This window comes from Vicugna pacos, chromosome 27 (assembly GCF_048564905.1).
Source record: "Vicugna pacos chromosome 27, VicPac4, whole genome shotgun sequence".
NCBI lineage: Eukaryota > Metazoa > Chordata > Mammalia > Artiodactyla > Camelidae > Vicugna > Vicugna pacos.
Window position 1 is genome coordinate 9251710 of NC_133013.1, and position 26416 is coordinate 9278125.

At 49.5% G+C, this 26416-nt stretch overlaps 1 protein-coding gene across 2 annotated transcripts; it reads right to left on the reverse strand.

The window, feature by feature from the left end:
• Positions 1 to 493: 493 nt before the first annotated feature.
• On the reverse strand, positions 494 to 23815 carry SYNM (synemin). 2 transcript variants are annotated; one of them, XM_072950706.1, is made up of 5 exons: positions 22574 to 23807; positions 16159 to 16283; positions 8479 to 8549; positions 4345 to 6764; positions 494 to 3429 (listed from the first exon to the last, which is right to left on the reverse strand). In XM_072950706.1, the coding sequence occupies exons 1-5, from the start codon at positions 23381 to 23383 to the stop codon at positions 3091 to 3093; spliced, it is 3765 nt and encodes a 1254-aa protein (XP_072806807.1). In that variant the 5' UTR covers positions 23384 to 23807; the 3' UTR covers positions 494 to 3090. The 2 variants fall into 2 exon arrangements, with proteins under 2 accessions (XP_072806807.1, XP_072806806.1); XM_072950705.1 differs by having other exon boundaries at positions 494 to 6764; positions 22574 to 23815.
• Positions 23816 to 26416: the final 2601 nt, after the last annotated feature.

The following is a 26416-nucleotide window of genomic DNA, read 5'->3' on the forward strand; positions in this document are numbered from 1 at the left end:
GTCTCAAACTAGTGCAATTTTTTCAAGCTCCTATGGAACAGCCACGATGAACCAGTCCATCCAGTCTGCACCGAAGGTTAGTAGTGAACCATCTTGGTGCGCTCAGGACTGTTCTGGTTTTAGCAATGGGAAGTCCCATGTCTCAGGAGACCCCTCCACTCAAGGCAAAACAGGATGGTTGGTCACCCCATTGCCACCAGCCTTCCAGACTGTCCTGATGACATTCTTACCACAAACCGTGCAGCCTGAATTTGAATACAAGCCAGTTGGGTTTACACTCTGCCCTGCTTTCTAGTTCTGTGCTAATAATACCGAGTCCTGATTCAAATGAGGAGTCAAAGAACTTGAACTTTTCACTTCTATGCCCCCCAGTGATTCTGTGCCATAATAAAAACGTGCATGTACACACACAGATGCTTTCATTAGGATTTAAACAGAAACCACAAAAACACCTACTGGAAAACATTCATTCTCTTTAGGAACAAGTGGAGCGTTTGTTTTTTCTCAGAGTTTTATTTTTACACATTCATATGACATTTCCCTTTGTAGGGAACAGGAGGTTAGCAGGATCAGCTCTTTAGATGATTCCATTCTAAATATACATTTTAAAACAAACAATATCAAAACAACCAGCAGGAAGGTGAAAAACAGTCCCTTAGCACCATCTCGTCTACACAGCAATAAACATGAGAAGACTGGCTGTGTCCTTACCCTGTCCCACCAAGCCGACTGTGTTGTCTCCGGAGTGACTGGTTTTAAAGGAACCGGAGCCATGGGGTGACTGTCACAGAGCACCCTGCTCTGGGGGATCCGGGGACTGAGTAATATGGCAGCTCATGACTCGGTACTGGTACTCTTGGCAGGATGCTTCTGAAGATACGAGTTCTAACACAGAGATAAAAGCTAAGATCTAAGGTATTTATTTTCCAAAGGAAGTGAGCCGTGAAATAAACAACCTATTCACGTTAGCACTCATTAAGTGATATTAAATGAAGCCCACTTAGACACACATAACGGACTCCTCTCCATCATCAGTCTTTTCATCAAAACAGTAGGCTGTCACCTTGACCAAATTCTCACCAATAAATCACTTATACAAATACCATTCACTAGCTACCACTAACATAAAATCAGCTCACCTTTCTATTAGAAACGAGAAGTCTTTGTTGGCAAAGCCGTCACCTCTGTACCAACTTGTCACAATCACCAGCGAGTTCATTTGGCAGGTAACAAAGGTTCCCGCTCGCAGTTCAGATCAACTTTCTTTCTCTACCCTGCTTCACGGTGTTTTTAAAATAGATCATCCTGAAAGCTGTGCTGCATTTAACCTCCACGTTCGATTAGGAAAACACACTCTCCCTAAACTACCCGCTGTCACCACTCCTGGCCGCTGAGGAGATACGCATCTGGGGGGGGGGGCGTGAGGGCCATCGTGTGAAACGCAGAGGAAGACCCTCAAATTCCATACCTCCCTCCGACCCGCCATGCCGCCCAGCATCATAACCTACCTGAGGACAGCAACCCCTCGATTGTTACCCCTCAGTGCCCTAACCAGGCGGTTCTACGACACTGTGTTAGAGGAAGTATGGTTTAGACATCATGTGAAAGGAACTAGTCTGGGTTAGAATAACACTGTGCTGCTAGAAGTACTATTTTTATGTGATGCTACACCTTTAAAGATAGAAGCTTTAAAAACAATACCCTTGTGTCCAACAGAGCCACTCATTGTCCTATCTTAGACTCAGTGGTGCATGTCTGCAGGTCCACACTCTGCAGCCCAGGAGAGGAGGTCCTCTGCCCTCCCCCAGGGCCCTCCCTGGGGGCTTCGGGGTTGGGGGGCAGGAGGGGCACCCAGTTCCCTCCCCAAAACATCTTATTCTATTTAATGTATTATTTGTGTCCCTGGACAAAACACCCCAACTCTGACGACTTCTGTCAAAAGTGCAAAAACCTCCGTGACGTTGGTTGCCATGTTTCATCTCTTAACTCTTCGAGCTCAGAAAGGCCTCCATCCCATCTTCCTGGGCTTCCAACCTGACTGTGCGTGAGCGTCCCTCGAGTCCAGCCATGGTCTCGACGTGGCATCAACGTCCTTCTTACTATCTTCAGGGTCTGCCTCCCATCAGTACAACTGCCTGTTTCGATGCTAAGGGCTAAGGTGCAGGAAAGCTCAAATATACTCTGACGAGAGCTGGCTACTCTAAAGGTTATAATGAAGGAAACTATTTATTTAGACTGTGCACTACTTAATGACCTAGTTCCATAAAAAACTGGTACTGTAAGCGATTCTCCATAATGACCACCTCCTGGCTCCTTCCGGACCCACTACAGGTTTCCAAGAGCCCGTGTAAACACAGCAAGTGTGCTGACTGGAAACCCTGTGCTAGACGGGAGCTATCCTCTCCATAAATAAAATACTATATATATTTTTTAAAGTTCTGCACATAGAAAGCAATTCACTCAAGTCTTAAAATGAATTTAACTCTGTGATAAGTAACTTTTTCCTAAAGATGAAATCACTTAGATTTTTTTTCTTTAATCTGCTTATTTCCTATGATTTCTTTTTGAAGACTTCAGACAGAGAAAAATGTGTTCATTTTTCCCTTAAGATGTTAGTTAACTATTTCATATTGGCACATGCAAATAAAATTTACTCTTATATATTTAATGTATGTTTTACTTTAATCTTGTTAGTTACTTTAATCTCGTAACTTACCTAGATAGTTAAATATAGCTTCAAACAGAATGCGAGGCACTTCTGTGACCAGGTGCAAAAGGGGTAGAAATCGTCTCTAGGAGTAGAAAGAAAACTCCAGAGAAAGGAACTTTTAAGACTAAAAAGATTAAAAAAAGATTTTTTTTGTCAAAGTCCCAACTCAATAAAATTCCAACACCTTTTAAGGCACGAATTAGTTTGAAAACTTTACAGATTATAAAGCAAATTGACATTGCCTGGAGCACTCTTTGAAGAAAGTAAAAACAGGGGGAGGTTTTAATAAAGAGTGAGCCTCCCTCCCTCAAAAGAAGTAAAGGCCTTTGTGTGTTGGTTGCTACCAAGTAAGACAGCATATAAAACACAGCATCTGTTCATCAGAACCAGTGTCCCTCATTCTCTTCGTCCTGATTGTCTAGATACAGGAGGGCAACCTTCTTTTCATCCGAAATCACAGACCTCTGGTCTACCATCCTCTGTAGCTGCACCGTCTTATCAAACTCAGCCTGCTCCTTGCCCTTTTCCCTGGCGGCCTGGTGTCTGTCCCAAGCAGAGCCCTGAAAGCTCGCGCCGGCTGCCAGGTCATTCCTACTGCCGGCATCTCTCCAAGCACCACGGTCAGACTCGCTACAAGCTTCTGCTTCCGTCCCTTGGGGAAAGAGGACTGTGGCCTCTTGTGTCCAGCGGGGGGTCGCCTCTACATTACTCACGTCCATCTGAAAGGTAAATGAGGTTTCTTTGGGCCCCAGTGCAACATGCCTTACTGTTCTGCTGCCATCTGCCACCTCGCCTAGCTCAGGGGAGCCTCCCGAGCCAGCAAGGGCAAATGCTGTGGAGACTGGTCCGTGGAAGACAATGTGCTCAGAGGTTTGGGTTTCTGCGGGGCCCAGCTGAATGTGCCTAAAGGACCTGCTCATGCCCGATGTCACTTCCACCCCAGACGTGTCTCCCACGCTGGTCTCCTGAGGAGACCCAGCCCCTTGGAAGGTGCTCCTTTCAGTCATCAGGATTTTCCTCCCCACGGTGTAACTGCGGGTGGCCTGGCTCACATCCGCCCCGCCCTCGCTGTGGGCACTGCTTTCTGAGTCGCTAAATTCCCAGGGCGGGGGAACTATCTGCTCGGTGGTTTGGTGCCTCTGAGACCCGACTCTGACATGCATGGTGGACGTGCCACTCCCTGTCCACGCTTCAGTGTCCACAGAAGTTTCTCTGACCTCCAACTCCACCTGCTCTGAAAGGGGGGCTGTGAGCTGGATTTGCTCACTGAACCCCTCCCTAGGGCCTAACTGAAGGTGCGTTACAGAGGTCTGGGTACCCGCTGACTCTTCTGTTTGAAAATGATCACCAGCCTTCCCTGTCCCAGAAATGGGGGCCTGAAAAATTATCTCCCTCTTAGCATGAAACTGTCTGGAGTCAAATGAGCTGTGCCTCCCCGATCTGTCGGCGTCAGTGGAAAGCTCTGACGGGCCAGGCTCTTCTGCATCCCCTGCCTCGGGACAGGCAGGGACAGGCCCCTGGAAGACGACTTCTGTGGACACTTGACTTTGATCGGGACCCAAAGGAAAGTGCCTCGCAGACCAGCTGGCTCCCGCCGAGCTCGCTGCCCGACTCAGGTCGCTTTCCCCACTTACCTCCACCACTTGTGCAGTGGGTCCTTCGGGTGAGACTTGCTCAGTCCTCCAAATTCCAGGGGGCGCTATTTTAACGTGCCTTACAGACTGAGTGACGTCCTCTAGCACCTGTGACTGGGCAAAGCCCCTTGGGCTGGTGACTTCCACGGTGGCCGACACCGGGCCCTGGGAAGCAACCTGCTCTAGGCCGGGAGAGGCGGGGCCGGCGTGGGCATCCTCACCAGAGGGGCTGTACAGCTCCCGGGTGGCCCAGCGCTTGAAGCGGAAGCCGGCAGCCGGGGCCTCCGCTCCGGCCTCCTCGTCTGGGCTCCCAGGTGCCGGGCTATGCCGCTTGGCCAAGCTGTCCCGTACCACCGCCTCCACCGCCTTCTCTATCTCACCCGCCTCATCCTTGCTCAGCTCCTCCAGGTCTAATTGGTCGGCATCGACAGTCTGCAAGAGGTTGACTTCGGCAACTAAGGTCACAGACCCACCACCTGCGGTCTGGACTTTCTTTACGTCCACAGAAACGCCCTCGGCCCCGCCCTGGTCCTCTCTGGTCAGGGCAGACAGCTCCTCCTTCATGCGTTCCGGGAGGCTTTCTTCCAGCTGCTCGATGACCTCCACCAGCTGGTGTCTGGGCTCCTTGAAGCCTTCCTTAATGGACGTGTGGAATTCCTGTGGTATCTTAATTTCCTTTTCAATGACTATGGGTTCGGCATGAAATTCACCACTCCTAGTCTGCTCTTTCCAGTGAGTAGAACCCAGGTCCCCCTCCAGAAATGGTTCTGGAACATCCGGTGGCTTCACAACCTTCTCTCCCAGCGCTTCGTCCTTATTGCCTCTTCTCCAAGACCCCGGCACAATTTCATCCTGCCAGGAGTACCTGATGGTGGATTCCTCTTCAATGTGGATCTGCCCATACACGGAGCCTTCGTCTCCATCGCGCCCCGCGGGCTGTTCATCCGGGGTCGACACGAAATAACTCTGCTCTCCCTCCGAGTCACCTGCCTCCATCACTTCTTCAACGTGAGTTACGTCCTCTTGGGGCGGCCGAGCCTTTTTATGTCGACTCCCTGAGAACGTGACATCCGCTTCTTCATAACCTTCCTCCTCCTCGACAAGCCCCTTGGAGCCCGGAGACGCATCTTCCACCTCCTCCACCTGGAATGGGGTAGAAAACTCAGCCGCCTTCTCACCCCCGACATAGCTCATGGGCTCTTCAATGATCTCCACGTTGACCACCTTCGCCCTCCCCTCTCTCCCTTTCAGCCCGAGATTGATTATATCTCCGATCACCCGCTCAGCTGACTTCCCTTTCAGCCCCACCTCCTTAGTACCCTGGTTTAAGAGGTAGTCCAGGCCCGTTTCATCCAAAACATCAACTTCCTCAGTCAGTTTCGACTCCACGACTATGTCAGTCTTTGTTTTCCCGTCTCCGGGGAGCTCTTGCCGGTCCACGTAAGTGACTTTTGTGTCTGGAAAAGCACTGGCTGATGCTTCTGTCTCGGGGGAGTGGGTGAACTGCTTCAGGATACTGGACACGATGTTTTCGGCTATGGTCTCGGTCATGGAGTCGCCTTTCAGAGAGCCTGTGGTGTCACTGGTGCTCAGCCTGAACCCAGCCTCCCTTGTTTCCACCCGTCTACCTGTCCCTTCACCAGCGTCCTTCTGCAGGGGCACCTGGGGACCTTGCGGGGCCACCTCTGGGCTGCCGCCCGGGGAGGCTTCCAGACTGATCGGTATCTCTCCCTCCCTCACACTTTTCTCCTTCAGTGACTCCTTCTCTTTGGCCCTTTCCCTCATTTGCTGGCTTTCTCGCTTTCTGGCTTCTTTATCTAACTTCGTCAGTTCTTCCCACCTTAGGTTTCTTTCCTCTGAAGCCTTCTCTTTGGAATCAAACATTTTCTCTTCTCGCTTTGTTTGGATGGTTCCCGGTCTGCCTCTCTCCTGCTCCCTCGTGGCTTCAGCTTCTGTTTCCTTTCCCAAAAAGACGGTCCTCTCATTCGACCAAGTGCTTTTGGAAGCCCCTGCCGTCACGTGGTCCCAGCGCTCCTGGTAGGGCTTTCGGGCAAGAGGGGACTCTCTGGCTGAGCTGGCGGGGGCATCCTTTGTCCCTTCAGTTCTCACTTGAGCTTCAGTACTTCTTAAAAGATCAGGGGTTGGAGAGAAAGTTCTGAGGTTGCTTTGACGGCTGGCAGTTTTTTCATAGGCGTTTTCCAGGCGGGTGGTTGTAAAGGAGGTGGCTCCGGAGCTCAGGAGGCCTCTTCTGGCAGCGCTTCCCATGGCCTTTGGAGATCCTGGCCGAGCCGGCAGGTTAGAACGCGGCGCCACGCTGTGATGAAAGGTCGCGGAGGGCGCCTTCTGCCTTGGAAAGAGATTTCTCTCGTTTTCCCTCTGTAACACTGAGGTGCTGTATTGATAGGGAGTTTTTCTGAATTCTGTAGAAATTGAACAGTTCATTAGAATGATAGTCATCATTACCTGTTTTCATCTTAAAAGCATCACCACAGGTCCAGTCCCGTCCCATCATGATAAATACCTACTATGACCACAGAAGGGTCATCATGAGATTGTTTCAACCTCTGAATTATTTTTTTCCAATAGTTAAAAAAAAAAATCCCATGACAATAAATTAAAGCAGGACAAGGCTTCCACACAACACTTTCCTCCAGTTACTGATCTTAAAATATCCATCTTAAATATATCAAACGTGTGGCTGTAAAGCACAGCGCATGTGCCAGAGAGGTTAGGGGTGCTAGTTTTTGTGGCAGAAATTTCAAAACATTATGATCATTTGGAATCATTCATTTCCACTCTGCTGTGGTAACTTTATTTCACTTATTCCAGCAGAGAAGAGCTTCGTAATTACTACAAAGGACATAATTACTAAACACTAAATGGCATTACCCTTCCACCCTTTACAATGCTCTTATTTGTCCTTGATTTCCATGGTGAGCCAACAAATATTGAAGAACGTAACTTATTTTTAAACTTTCTGATTTCTTCTATTTCTATACTTTTTTTTAAAAAAAAAACAAACTTCTCATTTGAGAAGTTGCCAACACAGGAAGACAATCACCAACACTACAATTTGTTTTAATGTCATGGTCCACGGGGCTTCCTGCTTTGCTCTGGACCATGCACAGAGAGAGCTACCCGTGGGAGTGTCCAAAACCTCCCGGCTACCAGCTCTTAGAGGTGGCAGCTCGTGGAAGGAATGCAGCCAGGAGCACCAGCTGCTCTCTTCCCCAGCCACACCCATCCTGCTGAGCTGGGCAGAGCCTTCTCACCCCTGGGTCTCCCCTCATGGCAGCCAACCATGTGTTCCCAACACACCACGATTTTGAATATAGCAACCCCCACGGAGCCTGAGACTATGCGGAGGAGGGTGTACAAGGGACACACCACGTGCAGTGTGATCTGCCCTGGCTCGGCCAGAAAGCCCGTTAAGGTCCTGCAGGGCTATGGAAGTTATTTTTGTTTTTGTTTTTTTAAGTTATCTTACAGGTTCTTTGGGACTTTCTAATGACCACTCTAATGTCAGTTCTGCAGCCACAGTAGTACAAGTTTGTTCTGCAGCTTTTGGCCTGAATGGAGGCCGATCTCAGGGCACCCAGCACACTACCCTGAGCTGCCCCCGCCAACCGAGGGTGGTGAGAACTGTGAGATCCTTCCCACCTCTGTCCTGGTGGGGTCTAGAGTCCCAGGCTGCTGACTGCCTGCCACACAGAGTAATACCTCCCCAGGCTTGTGTTAAGACTGTAGGTCTTTGGTCTGTAAAGGGTGTTTCCTCCAAAGGGTGTGACAAACAAGTCCCTGTCCACCTTCTCACCCTTCACACCCCTCAGGTCTCCATCAGCCCTTCCCTTCCTCATCACGTGGGACAGGAAGCACCCCTCAAACACTGGCTAGATGAACGAATGAGCTTATCAAGCCCTTTCCCACACAATCTCATTTACAGTATTATTTAAACTATGGCCAATTAAATAAAATCTATTTGGTACTTAAGAGAGGGATGAACGATGGTTATCTAGAAATTCGTATCTACCAAGACTATTCCAGATAAACGATGCTTTACTCTTTGTCCACGGAACGAACCCGTCCAGATGGACAGCATCTTAATGTGAAATGAAGAGCTTTCCTCATATTTACCTTGCGGCATGTTTTCAATGCGCTCAGTCAAGATCAAGATCTCCGGGTTACTTTCTCCTTCCAGTAAGGCTCTGTAAAAATAGTTATTTTTAAAAGTCATTAAGAAGTAAAAGACGAGGAGTGCCTCTGTGAGCCATGTGTCTGGTCAACGGCCACACTGTCAGTGTCACGCGTCTGAAGAGGCCACACCACAGGGAGGCCAGCCTGCCCAGCAGACCTGGCTGGAGAGAGCATCGATCAGCCGAATGAACAAAACGAGGGCGCCAGGGCTTCAGAAGGACTGGAAAGCCAAGGCCTTCTAGAAAGCCCTTCCAAACCCAGGGCAAGGAGAAGGATGTGGGCCCAGGAGGGGCAGTCAGGGGTCTGGCTTCCCTGAAGCGGGGAGAGGCCCATGCCTGGCAGGCCACCCTGGATGAGAGCCCCAGGACAATTAGTACTAACGCCTCCGGAGTCTTTCTGGAGTCATAGGTCAGGGGGTGACTAGGGGCAGAGCAAGGACTGACATTTGATTGTAAATAAGGCAGGTAGATGGTGGTTTTCAAATTGGGTTCCATGGAGACACCTTAAGAGATGAAAAACAGTCGTGCTGGCAGGCAGACAGGGTGCAGACCGCCCCTCCACCACCACGCCCCCAGGGCCTCACTTCTCTAAGAAAGCAGCACAATGCACTCGACGAGGTGGTCTCTCCGGGCCTGTCTACCTGCCATGTGTACGACTGTGGATCTCCATTAAGTTGTTATTCACGCCCCCGGCTCAGACCCCTGAGGAGAGAGCAGGCCCACGGCCCGCACGCTGCACCGGGTCAGCTCCATGCGTCCGCCACTCGGAGACCCTGGGACGCGGGCACAACAGTTGTTCGGTTGCTAGAGCGACAGGTGAAGTCACCAACTTCAGTTCCAAGAAACACACTGTAAATGGCAAAGGGCAACCAGAAGCCGGGCCCACTTGGAAATGCTGACACGGCCGCCGAGAGCTGGGCAGGAAAACAGGGGGGACGCCAGGCCCACGGGGGGACTCGTGGGCCAGGCAGACCAGCGCCAAGTCCTGTGTCCACTCAAAAGCTCTCGGACAGACGTTTTGAAGGCCTAGCCTTGTACCACTTTAAGAACGGGGTCGAGGGCACTCTGGTTATTTTGAGAGCGTTGGAGGAAAGCTGCCTCTGAGCCACGGTGCCCGGTGAGAAATGCCAACCTCCTGAATCACGGGCTATTAGCGATGCTTCACACAGCCCCACGGGCTGCGGCCTCTCTCAGGAGGCAGGAAAACAAGCAAACAAGTGCGGGAAAACCAGGCCCCGGCCTCATTAAGGCAGCCAGACAAACCCAGAGGGCAGAAGGGAGCGCTAATGTGGCCTCTGGCTGGGCTCCAGGCCCTGATAGACCCCACAGGCCTCACCGGGCAGCAGGCTCCCAGCTGGGCCAGATCATCCTGATGCAATCTCAGGGCACAGCCCCTGCCACCCCGCACCACGGGCACGAGGCCGCCGCCCTGCACACCCACCAGAAGCGTGGACCAGCGTCAGGGACGGTGGAGAGCCAGAGGATGTCTCCAGAAGCAGCGCCAGCGGGGAAGCCTGCCTGGTCCTGGGTTGAGGGAGGGTTTATGTGGTGCTTCCTGGCAAAACACAGGTGGGGGGCTGTGGGAGGAAAAGGGGAAGGGGCTAGGAGAGGGTGGGGGAACACCTGTCACTCTAGACTGGAAGGGGAAGGGAGGAGAGATGGGCAGAATTCCATTCACAGGACCAGCATCACCACTGGAACTGGAAAGGGTCTGTCCCAACCACTGGCCCGTGAGAGACAAGAAGGAGATGCGGGTGCCATGAGGCTCCAGTCACTCCCTCATGCTCAGGATGCAACCACCTACGGAAAAGCCCAATGGTCAATTCCAGAGACTGGAGAAAAAAAAAAAAAACCCCATTGACAGAAAGAACAAGATTGCTGATAAAGCAGAGAGAGGAATCACAGGGGGTGGTTAACAGAGAAACCTCCAGAATCAGGTGGTCTGGATTCAAATCCTGGACCTGCTACTTCCTAGTCCTACGCCCCTGGGTGAGCTGCTCAAGCCCTCTGTGGCTCAGTTTCCCCATTTCTGAAACAGAGAGCACCCACAGGTTGGCAGCAGGAATGGATACCGTGACTGGGAAGTTCTGGCAACAAAGGCTGCTGAGAACATGTGCTCAGTAAATGTCAGTCATCATCTTCATCACCATCTTCATCCTTATCGTCGACATCACCTCCTACTGACCTCAGAAGAACGTTGATTTTCCATTAACTAAAGGAGTTCATGAAAGGAAGAGATTCTGGATTAACTAAAAGCATGGTTAACTGAGGGTTAATTCCTTTATGTAGTCATATGGGGAAGGCTAGCAACCAAGGGTATCCGTTGATCCTAATTACCAATCCTTAAAACTACAAGATTTTATTAACTTCAAATATTTCACCCAATAACCAGATAAGTCTCAGCGTTAACACATTTTATAAGTTTTCCAAAAAGTAGGACTCAAGAAAAACAAAGTGTTGTTTCTCCAAGACCTTGAGAATTTCCCAAGAAATGTTTTCCTTTGAACAGACACATTAAAAGGCACCGGTGGTCTAAAAAATAATGGAGCAACCAGAAATATCACTAAAATGATGAAATTACCAATGTCGGGAGTTATCTGTATTGCTTCATGAGCAGTCTAAACCCAGAGACTGAATGTTCTCAGTTAAAACCCACTGCCATCAGGAGGAAACAGGTGCCCTGCATGTCCCCCGCCCACACAGACATGCAAAGAGCCTCGCCTTTTAAAAGGGCTTTGCCTTACGGTCCCCAGGTGGGAAGTTTCTGCAGTACACTTTCATATTCAGCCAAGCAAGACTACACTTTCAGGTTTTTTTGTTTTTATTTTTTGAGAGACGCTTCGAGGCTGCTTTTCATTTTGCCAGGCGAAACTGAGAACAAATGTTACGGCCTCCACCCGCCCAACCCCGCAAAAAACGTAACAAAGCCGCTTTTAAACTCTTAATGGAGACCATCCGTCCCCCAGGCCAGAAATCCAAAGTGGGCTTCTCCTTACCGTCAGTTTTGTGGTTTCTGGACTCAGTTTATTCCTCCGTATCCTATATTTTTGCATTTTTTTTTGTTTCAATTGTGAGTATCTTTTTTTTTTCTATTTTATTTTCTAACAGCTTGCTCTCCTGATGATTGGGTTCTGTTCTTTTTTTGGGAGGGGGCAGGGGGCTATTTATTTTCTGACCGTGCTTTTACAAGTTCTCAGTCAACAGCTTTGGGCCAGATCTTTATGTCAGCAGTGGAGGGGTTCGGGACACTGCCAGTCACTGTCTTCAGGTCACCAACTAAGTCTGAAAAAGCACCTGCCTTGTGGAGAGGGCTCAGCGTAGGGTGGTCCAGTCTGCAAGCTCCAGTGCTGGGCAGGACCCATCTCCCAGAGCCGTCCTGCTTCCAGCCCCTCCCTCCCTCCCTGCCCCACTCTCCCCAAACACACATACCGCTCCCACTCCAGGCTCAGACCCTCTACATCCACCGGCCAGCGGCCGCCTCCCCGCCCCCTGGTGCTGGCCCTGGGACCGCCCCCTGCGGCCTCTGCCTCCTGGCAATCTGGGCCCCCGCTGTCTGCCTCCTTCCCGGGCCCTGCTCACTCACCCTGCACTCTCCTTTCCCCACTTATTTTTTAATCCTGCCTTGTGCACCTGGAGCTCCTTCCCGACACCTTTCTGCTGGTCCAGTTCCTACCCACCCCCCAACTTTCCCCGCCCCTCCAAGGCCCAACTGAAATTCCACATCCCTTGAAAATCTCTCCTAATCACCTCTGCCTAGAAGCTCTCCGTTCCTTCTCAGAACCATCTTCAGCTGATCCTGTCAGCTGACAGTAAACCATGTATTTTCTTGGAACATGCGTTCTATTATTTTAACATCTTGCTTGACTTTTCACCTAAGCACACTGTGTCCCTCCCTCCGCCCGTGATACCCTCTACTTCTCCCTCCCCCTCTCCTACATCTGTTCCAATCTCTGCCATCCCTCAAGATCCAGATCAATCTCACCTCCCTCTAGAAGCCTCCCCTGATTCTCACAACTCTTCTGATTTCAGCAACCTTGCACTTGTGTGTCTTTTGGGACAGAACTTGTTCCCTGTATAGGAGGCTCCCTAGGTCCACGCAGCCTTATCCACAGCATGTGGTCCTCAGCACGTGGCCACACCTCTAAGTCAGCATCACCCACTGTGTGCCAACCATTGTGGAGCAACCTGAGAGCACAGCCTTCAGCTCACAAAACATGGCTTCACGGATGTGGCTCTTACCCATCCATCACACGTGGCCTCCATCACAGGCCCCCAAATCCCAGCTGCCCAGGGACGCCCAAATGCTCGGCACCACCACAGACGCCGTGCTAGCTTGGTTGGCAAGTCCTCACCCAGGCTGCCCTCTCTGCCTGGGAAAACCTTCCCACATGGTCTCCTCCTGGACTCCCTTCCTGCAAGATTCAGCACTGCCTCCTCCAGGAACCCTGCACAACACACTCCCTCCACTCCCCCATAGCACCCAGCACCTCACTGAGCCTGCCCATCTTTGCAAGGCTGCTGTGAGACAGCGTTAGAGCTTTCTGGATGACCAGGCTGCTCTGCAAAACAGCAGTGAGCACTCAAACCACCTGGGATCTTGTGACGAGGCAACTCTGATTAGGAGGTTTGGGGTGGGCCCGAGATTTCTCAAGCTTGACATGACTTGTAATGTTGACACTATGGTCTACAGGTCCCTCATAAGCAAGGCCCTGGACCAGTGCTTCTCTGCCCTGGATACACCTGACAATCATCCTCAGAGCTCTAACTCCACAACTGGACCCACCCTGCGCTAATCAAGTCCAGGTATCTAGGACTGTGCCCAGGGGCTGACACTTCATCAGGTTCTCTGGATGATGCTCACATGCAGGTGTGGCTGGGAACCATGCCCCATCCTGTTTCTGAGCCTCTCTTCTCATCACCCAGTGCCTCAAGTAACAAACACCTGCACCCCAGGAAAAACCTCGCAGTTACAAATCAGGCAGATAAGCCTCTCCAGCCCCACGTGACTCCACTGGTGACAGGCAGACGCCTTCTCCCACACTCTCCCTTCCTCTCGGCATCCTCGGCCGCAGCCCAGCCCCATGGCTCCTGCCAATCATCACCTGCAATGTGGCAGCAAAGGGCTCGTGGTCACATTCACCTGCCAGGCCAGGCACCAGGGCCTTCCAGCTGCCAACTAGGTGTGGTGAAATTCTCCAGTCTTAGACTCTGCATTTGCTTTTTTTAAATTTTATTATGTTACTAAATTATATATTTACTTATCCACTAGATACCTGTATCTATAAATTATGAGTTATGCTCTGTTATTATTACTTTAACATTTCTTCTTCACCAGGAAGGTTAGCAGAAAGGGCCAGATATCTGGGTTCGGAAGTGGTGACGACACTTGAGGGCTGGCCTCAGCACAGCCGACAAAGTCTTGCTATACTGGAAAGTGCTTTCAACTTTCAGGAACCACGGCCCTTCTCCCGTGTGTGAGAGTGTGGTCAGGAGCTGGCTGTCAGCTAAGCATGCCAGGGGCTTGGCCGCTGCAGGGCACACCTGGGGCTGAGCCGCGTGATCCCGGCCACGAGGGGGGAGCCACACCCACCATGGTGGCAGCCACCGCAGCCCTGGAACAGCGTCCCCACCGGGGTGACTGTCTCTGCCGCCCTTGGAGAGACGGGGTGTGGGAGGAAGGTCAACATCCCAGAGATGATGGGTCGAGGTCAGTAAAATCACATGGGCACATGTGAAGAGGAATTTTCATCCCTGGCCTCGGAATTTGGGCAGCAGCACAAAGTACTGAAAGAGTCACAGAGAACCACAAGGACACTTACCAGTGATAAAAATGCTAGGCTTTTGGCTTGTCCAAAGAAATGGGTTATTTCAACCGCCTGTATGTCTTGTAGGCCTATGGGCATCTCTCAGACCAAACCCTGAGCACTGGGGGGTGGGAGGGGAGGAGTGTCCTGCCGCAGCTCTAACCACGGAGGCTGGGATCTGCGGCTGGCAGGGTTGGGCTCCGCGCCTTCCCTACACAAACCTGGACTTCAGGAAGACGTGCAGTGACGTCAATCCCACTTCCCCAAAAGCACTGACGCCTCCTAAACTCCAAGGAGATGGCCGAGCCAGTCCCTAACTGGGTTAGAGAAATGCCCAGCTGCAGACAGGAGCAAACTGTCCTCGCTGACAGTCACTCCACTGACATGAGCGAGAAAGGCTCACAATCAGGGGCCTCGAGGGAAGCTAGCTGCCCGGGCTGTGAGCACCTACCAGACAGGCAAGGCCCCAGCCCCTTGGGCAGGATGCCCACCTGTGCCCTCTGACTTTTCATGATGCAGAACTGGGGGCAGTACAAAGCAAGGCAGGAAAGGGCTCAAAACCCCAGAAAGGCAAGGCAGAAAATCAAAGTCCCCTGATTCTAGCCCAGAGAGAGAACTTTTACAAAAAGGAGACAGGAAGATCCAAATGTCTGTAGGGAAAAAGACTCACCTGACACCAGGTGTCACCTAACATGGCGCAGGTGTGGGTTTTCTGGGCTCTAGAATGGTGCCTGGTTTGGGGTGCCTCCCACCCCAGTCTCAGCCCCTGTGACCCATGGGAGGCCGAACCTCCTAATTTCTAGAGCACTCTGTCCCCTGGCCAAGGACAGCACATGACCCAACAGAGCCAGAGGCGGTAGAGAGGGGGGCCGAGTTCTGCTGGGATGGTGGGAAAGAGCCCCCTCCTCTGACCAGGGGAGTGGAGCTGCAAGGGCCAAAGCCCGTGGCTGCTTGGGGTCCCACCTGCCACAGCGAGGGCAGAGCCAGGAATGAAGGGACCAGAGGTGGCAGGGACAGACCGCCCGCCTATAACCTCATCCAGGTGCAGGAACTACTGTGCCTGACAAACAGGACTTTTATAGAGATACGAGTAATAAATGCCTTTTTCTTTTTTTTTACTTAAGCCAGTGTGAGAGGGTTTCTGTCACTTGCAAGTGAGAAAAAAAAATCCTAATTAATGCTTCCTTCCCCCAAATAAAACCCAACTATTTTGAAGTTTTCCTTATTAGTCAAGTTTAGCTCATCTCACTCAGCATTTGTTTGAATACCCTACCAATTTAATTTTGCAGTTGTTTACCCCATGAGATTTCTAAGGAGAATGCTCTAAGCCTGCGTCCCTAAAATGCCTTTCATTGTAAGGTACCCATCCTCACCAATCACAAAAGCTGCAGGAGATGAGGGGCCACCCAACCAGAGACCCTGTACCCCCAGGGGCAGGAAGGGGGCACTGAGGGCCCCCACTTCGGCACTGCTCTGCGACCCATGAGCCACTCCAAGGACACGTCCTCTGCCCCTTTGAGTGCTTTGTGACTCTCTCATCTAGGTTGGTCACCCTGAATTCAAGTCAACATCTTGACACACAAAGCCAGTCACCTGGGGCGCCATGCTGACCTTTGGGCAGAGAGACAGTTCCCCAAGGCCAAACCCCTGGAGATGGAGTCAGGACAACAGACGTCTGAGCAGAGGGACTCAGACTTCCCAGGTTCGAGTCCCGGTTCTCCCCTTTCTAGCTCTGTAACTTCTCTGAGTAAAGTCCGTTCACATGTAAACAGGGTACCTAACCCCTCCGATCCAGTGCGTTGCCACAGTGTCCTTACCGGTAGGTGGCCACCTCCAGGCTGAGGCTAGTCTTCACCTGTAGGAGCTCCTGGTAGTCTCGCAGCCGGTCAGCCATGGCCAAGGTGAGGGCTGCCTTCTCATCCTCCATGCCGGCAATCACTCTCTAAAGAGACCAGAGGGTTTGGGGATCAGAGAACTAGAGCTTTGCTGAGTCAAACTTAAGATATCAACAGTTCGGGACACAAAAAGAGATTGAAAAAAAGTCAAGGTTGATTAAAAATGAAGTCATTGCAAGGATGATTTTAAATACTGCATTTTTCCCACCTGGGAGATTTCTTTTACTGCATATGGAAGATGTGGGTGGGACTCAGGCTCCTCTGTTCCTACTCCCTAATCATAATGAGTGCTTGTAAACAGACATCAGTCTTCAGTTCAGACATCAGTCAGCTTACGAGAGTCAATACATCCCACTGGTCAAGTAAGACGCTACTGAAAATAAGCCAAGACTATAAAGCAGGGTTTTTTTAATATTTAAAACAGAAGTCACTCAAATCTGAAATAGAATTTCCTCCATAGTCACAATTTCTCCAATTATAAGCAAGTAAGCAGAGTTCTCTGTTTCACCTAGAAAAGATACTTCAAAATCATCTAGGGAGAAGAGCTATGCTGATGAGACAGGAATGCATTCCAGGCATAAATGTCAAAATTCAGACCTGGATCTAAGTCTTTTTTGACTGTACTTGTAGGATGTAGTTAGTACCCTGGGCTCACACCGCTCCCATCGCCAGCATGAGCAGTTCCGCTCCCGTCTGGTCAATCTCTGTCCCTGCTGCTCCCTGGCTGGGAGACACTGCAGGGCACGGCCGGCCGCCTCATGTATCCCCGTCTCTAGAAAAATCCCCCTCACAGACAAATCACACAGCCTGCATTTGGCGAACTGAACTTAAGATGAAATGATCAAGGGGGAAGGATACAGCTCAAGCGGTAGAGTGAATGCTTAGCAAGCACAAGGTCCTGGGTTCAATCCCTGGTACCTCCTCTAAAAATAAATAAATAAAGCTAATTACCTCTCCCCACCAAAAAAATAATAAATTAGTTTTTTAAAAATGAAATGATCAAGATAATATTACCATCCTCAAAATGTACCATTTAAAATTGACAATATATTTCAACGTTAACAAACACAACAGCTTCATTTGTACCATTTTACAGTTTTGCACTACTCTGTGTCACAGTTTCATGTAATTTTTTATAGTTACACTGGGAAATAATTGAGAAAATATTTAAACATTGAGTAAGTTCATATACTTTAACTTATGGTTTGTAATGGAAAAACAGCATTATTTCTGAACACAATTAACTAAACAGGCTACATTTTTAGACATTTATCTGTATGGAATTTAGAACTTGGAAGACAGTCAGATAAAGGAATCTGTTTTCATTCCTGGTGTAATCCCTCCACCAAAGGCACCTGACAAAATGCTGATGGCCCACAATTAACATGTAATGCCTGTGAAACCAAGGAATGAACTTAACTAAGATCTCACTGTGGATTTACTATCTAAAAAGATGTGTGATCAGCATGTAAATTATTCTGCTCCCAATAACTGTTCTACATATTTAAGCGAATTGTTGTGAAGTTCTTTTTGTGTATATAAAGTATGCTAGGTACAAAGACTGAAACCACTTAGCTTTTAAAGCAAAGGAATAAATTTAAGAATTGCTAGCCAGTATCCCAGTGGGGACGTGTTAACCCCCTCCAAAATTGGTACTGTGAGTAGATAAAGAGGCTCACTAAAGCAGACCATTGGTCGGTCTTGATTTAAGTAACTGAGTTGCCTGAATTTAGTCATGACATTCTCACATTCTACAGTTAAGTAGCATTTTAAAGGGAGTATAAACACAGGTACAAGGTTATAGACATGTTCTATCAACATAAATATATTGACTCCTTCCTACTATACGAAATTTGACCTAAATATTAAAATTTGAAAATTTGTAGTCATGTCTTCTTCACAAAGAAGCTCAGTTATTATTAAAATGCTCAGAAAAAATGATCAGACACATTCAACTCTCCAACCACAAACCACCTGAACAGGTCAAGATCTCCTCGCCATACCAAAAAGGCAGCACGAAGATTCTCTCTCCTCCCAGGGGACAAAGAACAGTTCTGTGCCCCACAATATGGGAAGAGAAAAATCTAACTGTATTTGAGTTAAAGTAAGAACAGTTCGACCACATTTCCATGTGCGTCAACTCTTCCTAAGCTGTCAAAGGAAAATTAGTTGACTTTTGGAAGCAGGAACGTAAGACTGATGGGCTCCCAACAATCTCCACAGAAACTGTAACCGATCCTGCTGCTTGAATATAAAGCTTCAGGCTTGGCCTCCACTTCCCCCAAAGTTTTCAAACCATGGGCCAGGCTGAGGCACTGAGGCGTGAGACCCAGCAGCTAATTCTAACCCCGGCAGAAGCAGTTTCGCCTGACGTTATAAAAGCCGGGGAGAGAGAGGTCACCTTTCTCAGATGCTATTTAGAGAAACTCTGGGCAGCATCACAACCCGTGATGATGAAACGTGGGCCTACACCAGGGAAAGCATGCTGCCGTCAGTGTCCAAGGAATCCACTTTCTCTTGACCGAATATGAGCAGCTCCTTGCTGCGCGAGGCAGCCAGACACAACGGGAAGCGTTTGCGAATGTCACAGTCACGGCACTCAGAATCTCGAACATTAAGAGTTTGAGGGAATTTAAATACTGTGATAACCTTATTTAGACACAAAAACCAAATGTGTAAATAATAACAAGTAATGACTGGATGCTAACTAAGTGTTTATAGCTCTAGCCCAGACAACACCCTCAACTCCAGGCTCACCATTTTATGTTACAATACCAAGTAGGTATTTCAGAGGCATTTCAAACTGAACTCTGATCTCCCCAGCTCAAGCCTGCCCTCTTGCACCAACCCCCTTCCTCCAGTTCTCAGCCCCTAGCTCTGGAATTGACTTGATTTCTCTCTCTCCATATATATATGGATTATATATTTTCCATATATATGAGATTAACAGATACACACTACCATATATAAAATATATAGATAACAACAAGGACCTACTATATAGCACAGGGAACTATATTCAATATCTTGTAATAACATAATGGAAAAGAATCTGAAAAAGAATACATACATATGTATAACTGAATCACTATGTTGTACACCTGAAACTAACACAACACTGTAAATCAGCTACACTTCAACAACAACAAACAAAGGAAGGAAGGGAGGGAGGGAAGGAGGGAGGGAAAGAAAGAGAAATGTGTTCCTATTCAATCAGGTCTTGGGGGCATAGAAGCTACCCAAAAATAGCCAGCCTCCAGGCTAAAAGCTCAGTTTCACAAGCCAAAATCTCCATGTTTACGGGGTAAGGCCAGTATTAATCACAAATGTCTTACAGCTTTGGCTCAAAGCCCCTTCCTGTAGCCTGGGCAACAGGGTGTATCAGTCAGGCTTCAAGTGGTCTAAGCTACATATAGAATGCTGGGGCCTTGGACATCAGCTCAGCAAATTTCCTCTGGCAAATCTGAGGCAAGGGGCCTCACAGAGAGACCTAAGGCACGTACGCCAATGGGAAGGACCGTTTTTCCCAGAGCCCTAGCCAGCATCCTTCCCCCTTGAGCTGCAGAGGGGGAGCCAGGGAAACGCTGGGTACTGGGTGGGGTTTCCTGCCTCCAGATGGAGGTGGGGAGGTCCCATTAAACCATATGGAACACAGGAAAAACTAAATGAAAAACAACACTGAAACCATTCTGACAACAGCCAGCAAGCAGGCAGGGTCTGAAAGCACTTAAGGATTTTAAGATTAATGGGCACGTCTGTGCTCATCCTTAGAAAGAACACTGATCATTATTCTAAGAAAGCAAAGTGAATACTGGTTAAAAGTTCATCTTTAATAAAATGGAAGACAGGGAATATGGCCCAGTGGTTAGCTGTTCAGGCAATGCGTAAGTAGCTAACCCAGGCTTAGCTACTTGCTAAGTGACCCATGAGCCTCAGTTTCATCATCTGTAAAATGGGGCAAATATTAGCACCCACCTCTTAAGATTGGAGTGAGAACTGAGAATGAATACACACGTGACGGACTGGGTACCTGTGGTACCTGGCACATGAAAAGTTCTTATTAAAGGCTAACTCTGTGTAATGAAACTTTTATTCCAGTGTATCAGTTAAATCAGGTTTTATAACAGTTTCAGTCTCCTCAAAGTTAGCGTCTATAGAATTTGAAAACGCCACGGGCTTGGGGTTAAATAACCAATACTTACTCTTTAACAAAATTTTAGCATTTTTATACTTCTTTAAAAAATACTAATGCTTGGTGTTGAGTCTTTTGGAATGCAATCTGAAATATGGTTATTTTAAGCGCAATGGGGAAAGATTCAGGATCTGGATAAGGAAATGATTAGTACAAAGAAATCTCCACAAATTGGAGCTGAAAAAAAAAATCCAAGTCCTTAATGACATTTTCCTTACTCTTTACTTTTAGGAGAGAGAAGCAAATTCCAACAGGAGAGGTATCACTGGACAGGAAGTTGAGGGCAGGGTCCTGGTTTCAGGTCAGGTGTGATACCAGGTAAGGGTCCTGTGGTCCCTGTGCCAAAGGTTTCTAACCACACTGCTCAACTTCCCACCTCTCCTCCAAACAGAGGAAGTCTACTTTTATCTGTTTCGTATCTAGGTAGGGGGGTGAGGATGGGGGTGAGGGGAGAGGGTTCTGCTGCTAAAAATGAACACTGAAACCAGAGCTTCCAGGTCCGAAATGAGCCAAGTGAGCTATGACTGCACATGAATGGTGAGGACTTAGCCCACAAAACACACCTCAAAGAAGCCTTTTCCAAACCTGCTTGCATAGCAGGGACCCTTGGGGTGGCAGCAGGGGTTCCCTACAAAGGGGTTCAGTGGGCAGTGAGCTGGCAGGCAGTTCTTTTTGGTTCAAAGCTCTGTGAAAGCCTACATTAAAGACACTTTTTAACTTTCACTCAACAAGAGCGTGGGGCCCCGTGGAACTAGTGTCCCTGGCTACCATCACTGCAAAGGGAAGCACTCAAGTCCAGAGTAAACTATAGCCATCGGCACACACTTAGGCAGTCCCTGTCCTTGCCCACCTACAAGCCTGGCAGAGCACTTTTGAAAATTATGAGGCAGTCTCAACAAAACCCATGATCCAAAAGATTAGATTCCAAATAATTTAGTACTGTATTCTTTCTATGATTTCCCACCCAGACTCCAGCTCTTAGAAGAGTGAAACCCCAGGGCAGTGCTAAGGACCAGGGGTGGTTAACAGATAATCTGCTGATTACTGTGGCTGCCTGTCACATCCCCACAGTCTTCTCAACCACAACCGCCATGTTCTCTTTACTTCTAATTTTTAAAAGACACAAAATTACTCTAACACAAAATTTAACTCAAAGGTGCAAACTGTTCCCTTTAAAATGTTCTTGAATTTGTGTGGATGTTGTTTTAAAATGTCATATCCTGACAACTATTGAGAGTAGGGTTGGGAATATTTCCAATTCTAGCCTAGACCACGCAGGACCGAGGCCAACCTAGGCCTGGACGGGGGTGTACAGACAAGAAATCAGCCACGGGTGTGTCAGCCTGTCAGTGTCGGAGGTTTGAGCTTTGCTTCTCTGAAACAGGAACTGTTCGTATCATCTGCACGTGTAATAACACTCTTCCACAGGGACCTGTGTTCCCACAACTTTTACAATACCCAGAGATCTGACATCAGCTTGTCCTGTGAGAAAAACATCTCTGATCAAACTCTTTTCGGCATTAAGGCCGCTGCCCCTCCCAAGAATAAACAAGGCAGTGACCCACGGAGCCACAACCAGCTGCCTCTAACTGAGAAATCATCCTGGCAAAATAAAAACCGCTTTGGAAAACAATTTACGTTTTCCCCAGGGGAGCCCTCGTGCCAATAGGGCTGCCATTTTGAATGGCTCCCGCTAAGGGCTTGGCATTGCCTAGCCAAGGTCCCACACAGGGACCTGAGGAGGAGGGAGCTGTCAACTCTGCAAGTCACTTCTGGGGCTTCTTGTCTGACTTTTATGTGAACTCGGTCTTCGAAGCACAGAAAATGGAAAGAGAACCTAGAACTGAGGGGGTCATTTGTCGGGATGCTCCCAGTCATGTCAAGGTCTAAAGAAGATGACAACCTAACAAGAGGACAGGGGCCATTCACCGGGACCTGCCACTTGGCACTTGCCCGCTGAGCTGATGGACCCACGCTCTTCTTCCAGGGTTGGCGAGATGCCGGGCCCCTGAGGCCCCGCCGCGGGACGGGGCGGGTCCTGCCCGTCTGCGACGCCGCGCCCCGGCTGAGCGCGGGGCGGTCGGGGGAGTCCCACTACTCCCGCACGGCCGCCTGGGAGGGGTGGGGCCGCCCCCACGCACGGACCTGCCCCTCCTCGGCCTGCAGCTCGTACTCCTCGCGCATCCGCAGCAGCTCGTCCTCCAGCAGCGCCCGCAGCTGCTCCAGCTCCAGCGCCTCTCGCCGCAGCCCCTCGGCCTCCTGCGCGCACAGCCGCGTCTCCTCCTCGGCCTCGCGCTGGCTCTCCTGGCCGCGCCGCAGCACCTCCTCCAGCTCGCGCACCTCGTCCTCGTACAGCTGCACGGTCTCCCGCCACGACTCGGCCACCAGCAGCGCGTAGCCGTCGTGCACCTCCCGCAGGCGCGGCGGGGGCGCGGCGGGGCCGGCGGCGCGGGCTCGGTAGTGCAGGGTCGGGCCGGCGGCGCGCGCGCGCAGTTCCCGCACGTCGCGTTCGTGGGCCGCGTCGAGGCCTGAGCGCTCCGCCTGCAGCCGGCCCAGCAGTGCCTCGAGGGCGGCGCGCGCACCCAGCTCCTCCTGCAGCGCCCGCCGCTGCGCGTCCAGCTCGGCGTCCAGGCGGCCGCGGGCGGCGCGCGCGTCCTCGCCCAGCAGCCGTAGCTCACTCAGCTCGCGCCGCAGCGCCTCGCGCTCGCCCTCGGCCAGTGCCGTGGCCCAGCTCAGCTCGTCCAACTGCTGCCGCAAGCCGCGCGCCTCCTCGGCGAAGCGGGCCTGCGCCTCGGCCCACAGGCCCTCGTGCCCGCGCCGGCTGCGCAGCTCCTCCTCAAGGAGCAGGTTTTCGCGCTCCAGCTCCCGCACCCGGCACACATAGTCGTAGAGACGGGCGTTGAGCTCCTGCAGCTCGGCCTTCTCGGAGCCCGTGTGCAGCCGCCAGGACAGCATCTTGATAGTGTGCGGAGCTCTGCTAGCCGGCTGGTTCCCTCCTGCCCTGGTCTTGTCCCCTCCGCTGCGCCGGCCCGGCCCCACCGCCGCTCGGGAGGCCCGCAGACTGGGGCGGGAGCTGGCGAGCCGCAGCACTTAGCGGACGGGGCGGGCGGGAGTTGGCGCGGGTTGCGTCCTCCAGCCAATCAGAGCGCGGCCCAGCGCGGCCTCTGCGGCCGGACAGCGCCCCCTGCCGGCATGACCGCGGCTCCGAGCGGCTGTCCAGCCAAGGGCCCGGGCGGTCGCGAGTCCTGGTGGCCGGCTGTCGGATAACTACGGGCGGGTGGCTAGCTCGCTGGACAGGGCTCGCAGAAGGGATGCCAAGGAAGTCTCTCCGTTATTGTCCGCCCTTCTCCCATTCACGTAGGTGCACATCGCCACCTGGCCCTTGCTTGTCAGGACACATAGCTGCTGTGATGTCAGCTCCCAGACCTGTCTGGAAGTCCGATCAGTACCAACGTCTCTCCTGGGCCACACTGGGGCACCGGGGCACTGTGGGGCGGGTTGGCACGGTTACCTGGACTCAGCCTGCAGCCATTTGTTTTCAATTCTTCAGCTGCTCCCTCTACCAGGGGCTCTGCTGTCCCACCGCGTTCCGGCGTGGTAGGGCAGGAGGGCTTTCTCAGGGATGAGTGGGTCTCCCAGCAGGATGCTTTGCTCCGACTCATTAGGTTTCCTTTGCCCTCGTGTCCTTCAAGAATTTTGAAACTCAAAACTTTTCCCCTACTTGTGCTTTAAATCCTATTCCTGAGAAACATCTGCTACAGAATATAGCTGCTCATATGGGAAAGAGTTATAAAGCACCAGGAAATAGCAAGAGGAAAATAATAAAGTACAACTCTGGTTAATCTTTCAAAAATCATACCCTGCTGCATCATACTTAATCCCCACAAAACTGTAGCTCAGTGAAGTTGAGCAACTTGCCTAAGGACACACAGTTCCTAATCTGGAAGAAATATCAGAAGTTGTGACCGCTGTGGGGGAGGGTAATAGCTCAGTGGTAGAGCGCATGTTTAGCATGCACGAGGTCCTGGGTTCAGTCCCCAGTACCTCCAAATAAACAAACAAACCTAATAACCCCCCCCCAACATGCAAAAAAAGCAAAACAAAACAAAATTTTTTTTTAAAGAAGAAGTTGTGACTGCAGGAACAGTCTTGAGCAGACAGGGTCCAGTCAGGAAACACACATTCAAAAGGAAGGGAATGATTAGTGGGATGTAATGAGACTATTTATAAAGGACTAGGTGAGATGGGGAAGCATCAGGAGAGGGAGAAACCAAGAAGCCAGTAGCCCTCTAGGGGCAGAAGAAGGGAGCAGTGTTGGCTGAGTCTGGAGGAGCAGGAGCTGCAGAATGCATCCCAGAAGGCAGCAGAAGGAAAACCCAACTGTTTCCTCTTCCTGCTCTCCCATCTCCCAGTGTCTGTCACTGTGGAACCCAGAAGTCACTGGAGTCTGGCAATGGTGTACTGGGGCCTACTGGCTTGTGAGAGCCAATTGTTAAATTTTCAGGAGTTCTGTGAGCCAATTGTTTAAAAACTATTATTAAAAAATAATAATAGCCAGCTATTATTAAAAATTAAATTATGGAAGTTTACCATTAATTATACAAAAACAAAGGAAATAAATATTTAAATATATATCACTTCCTAATTATTTTACTGCATTTTTGCTATTATCTGTTCTTGAAGTTATGGATTTCTAGTATCCCAATAGGATGGAAATGCTATATTACCCATGCTACTGAGCATCTCTATCCAACTTTGTATTTACTGACACCGTATTGGTAGCTTGAGTATTCATACTGGCGAAATCAGTAAATGATTTGTTAATTGTTGACTTGATTTATTATTCTGTTGATTGTCTAGACTTAAAGAAGTGACAGAGAACATGTTTTTGTTTTTGTTTTTGTTTTTTGGCATCCCCGGGTGGGCATGGGAAAACATGTTAATTATATAGCTGAAACAGTGTGTTGTGTCTGTAGCTACTGCATTTTGAATAGCATAGAAATTTTGGAAATATTTTTCCAGTGTTTCAAAACTACTATCTGAATTTAGCAAAAAAGTTGCTTCACGTTGAGAATGAATATTTCCTAGTTATTTCACCTCCGTCTTTCTCGTTAAGGCAAACCAAAACATCAACCAACTTTCATGTCATGCTACACTCGTATGTCAGCTACAACCACAGATGGTCTAGGGACACCAGAGTTCTGCAAAAATCAGTGAAAGCATTCTGCAAGAATCAATTTGCTATATGGAATTTATGATAAGAAGTATTGTATATCTTAGTATTGTTTGCAATAAAAATGTAAAACTGCCCCGATGTTGCTACCATATTAACAAATACACTTTTCTATTAATATCTTAAGGCAAAAAGTCCTACAGTCCTCATTTTATTATTGACATTCTTCTATTCAATATAGTAGATCTCTAAGCTGCATGAATGAATATACACATATACATACATATACACATATATATGTATATATATATATATATATATATATATATATATATATATATATACATACACACACATTCTCCCATAGGATTAAATACAATCAGCTTTACTTTGAATTTTAAAAATTACTTGTAAATATTTTTTCTAGAATTGGCCCATGGCAGAAATTTCTCCCCTCTGCGGTAAAACAATGGTCTAGATTTTCTTTTTAACCACAGCCTCCCTTTTGGTAGGCTAAACACTTCCAGGACTTTCTATCTCCCCTGTTAGCAATTTCCAATGAAAACAGAACTCAGGGATATCAAAGAATTGGAGAGAAAACGTTACATTTTAGCTTCACTTACTGATTTCAGTAGATTAATAGTAAGATGCTTGTCATCAGGTGCATACACGTAGGGCCATGGATGCGGAATGCCTGTTTCTGTCTGCAGCTCAGAGCCTGAAGCCCTAAGGGGGAGCGAGAATTTTCCAGACCTCTCGGCAGGGGGCGTTCCCTGAGGATGGAGGTCCAAGAAAGGTATTCAGGGTCGCTTCAG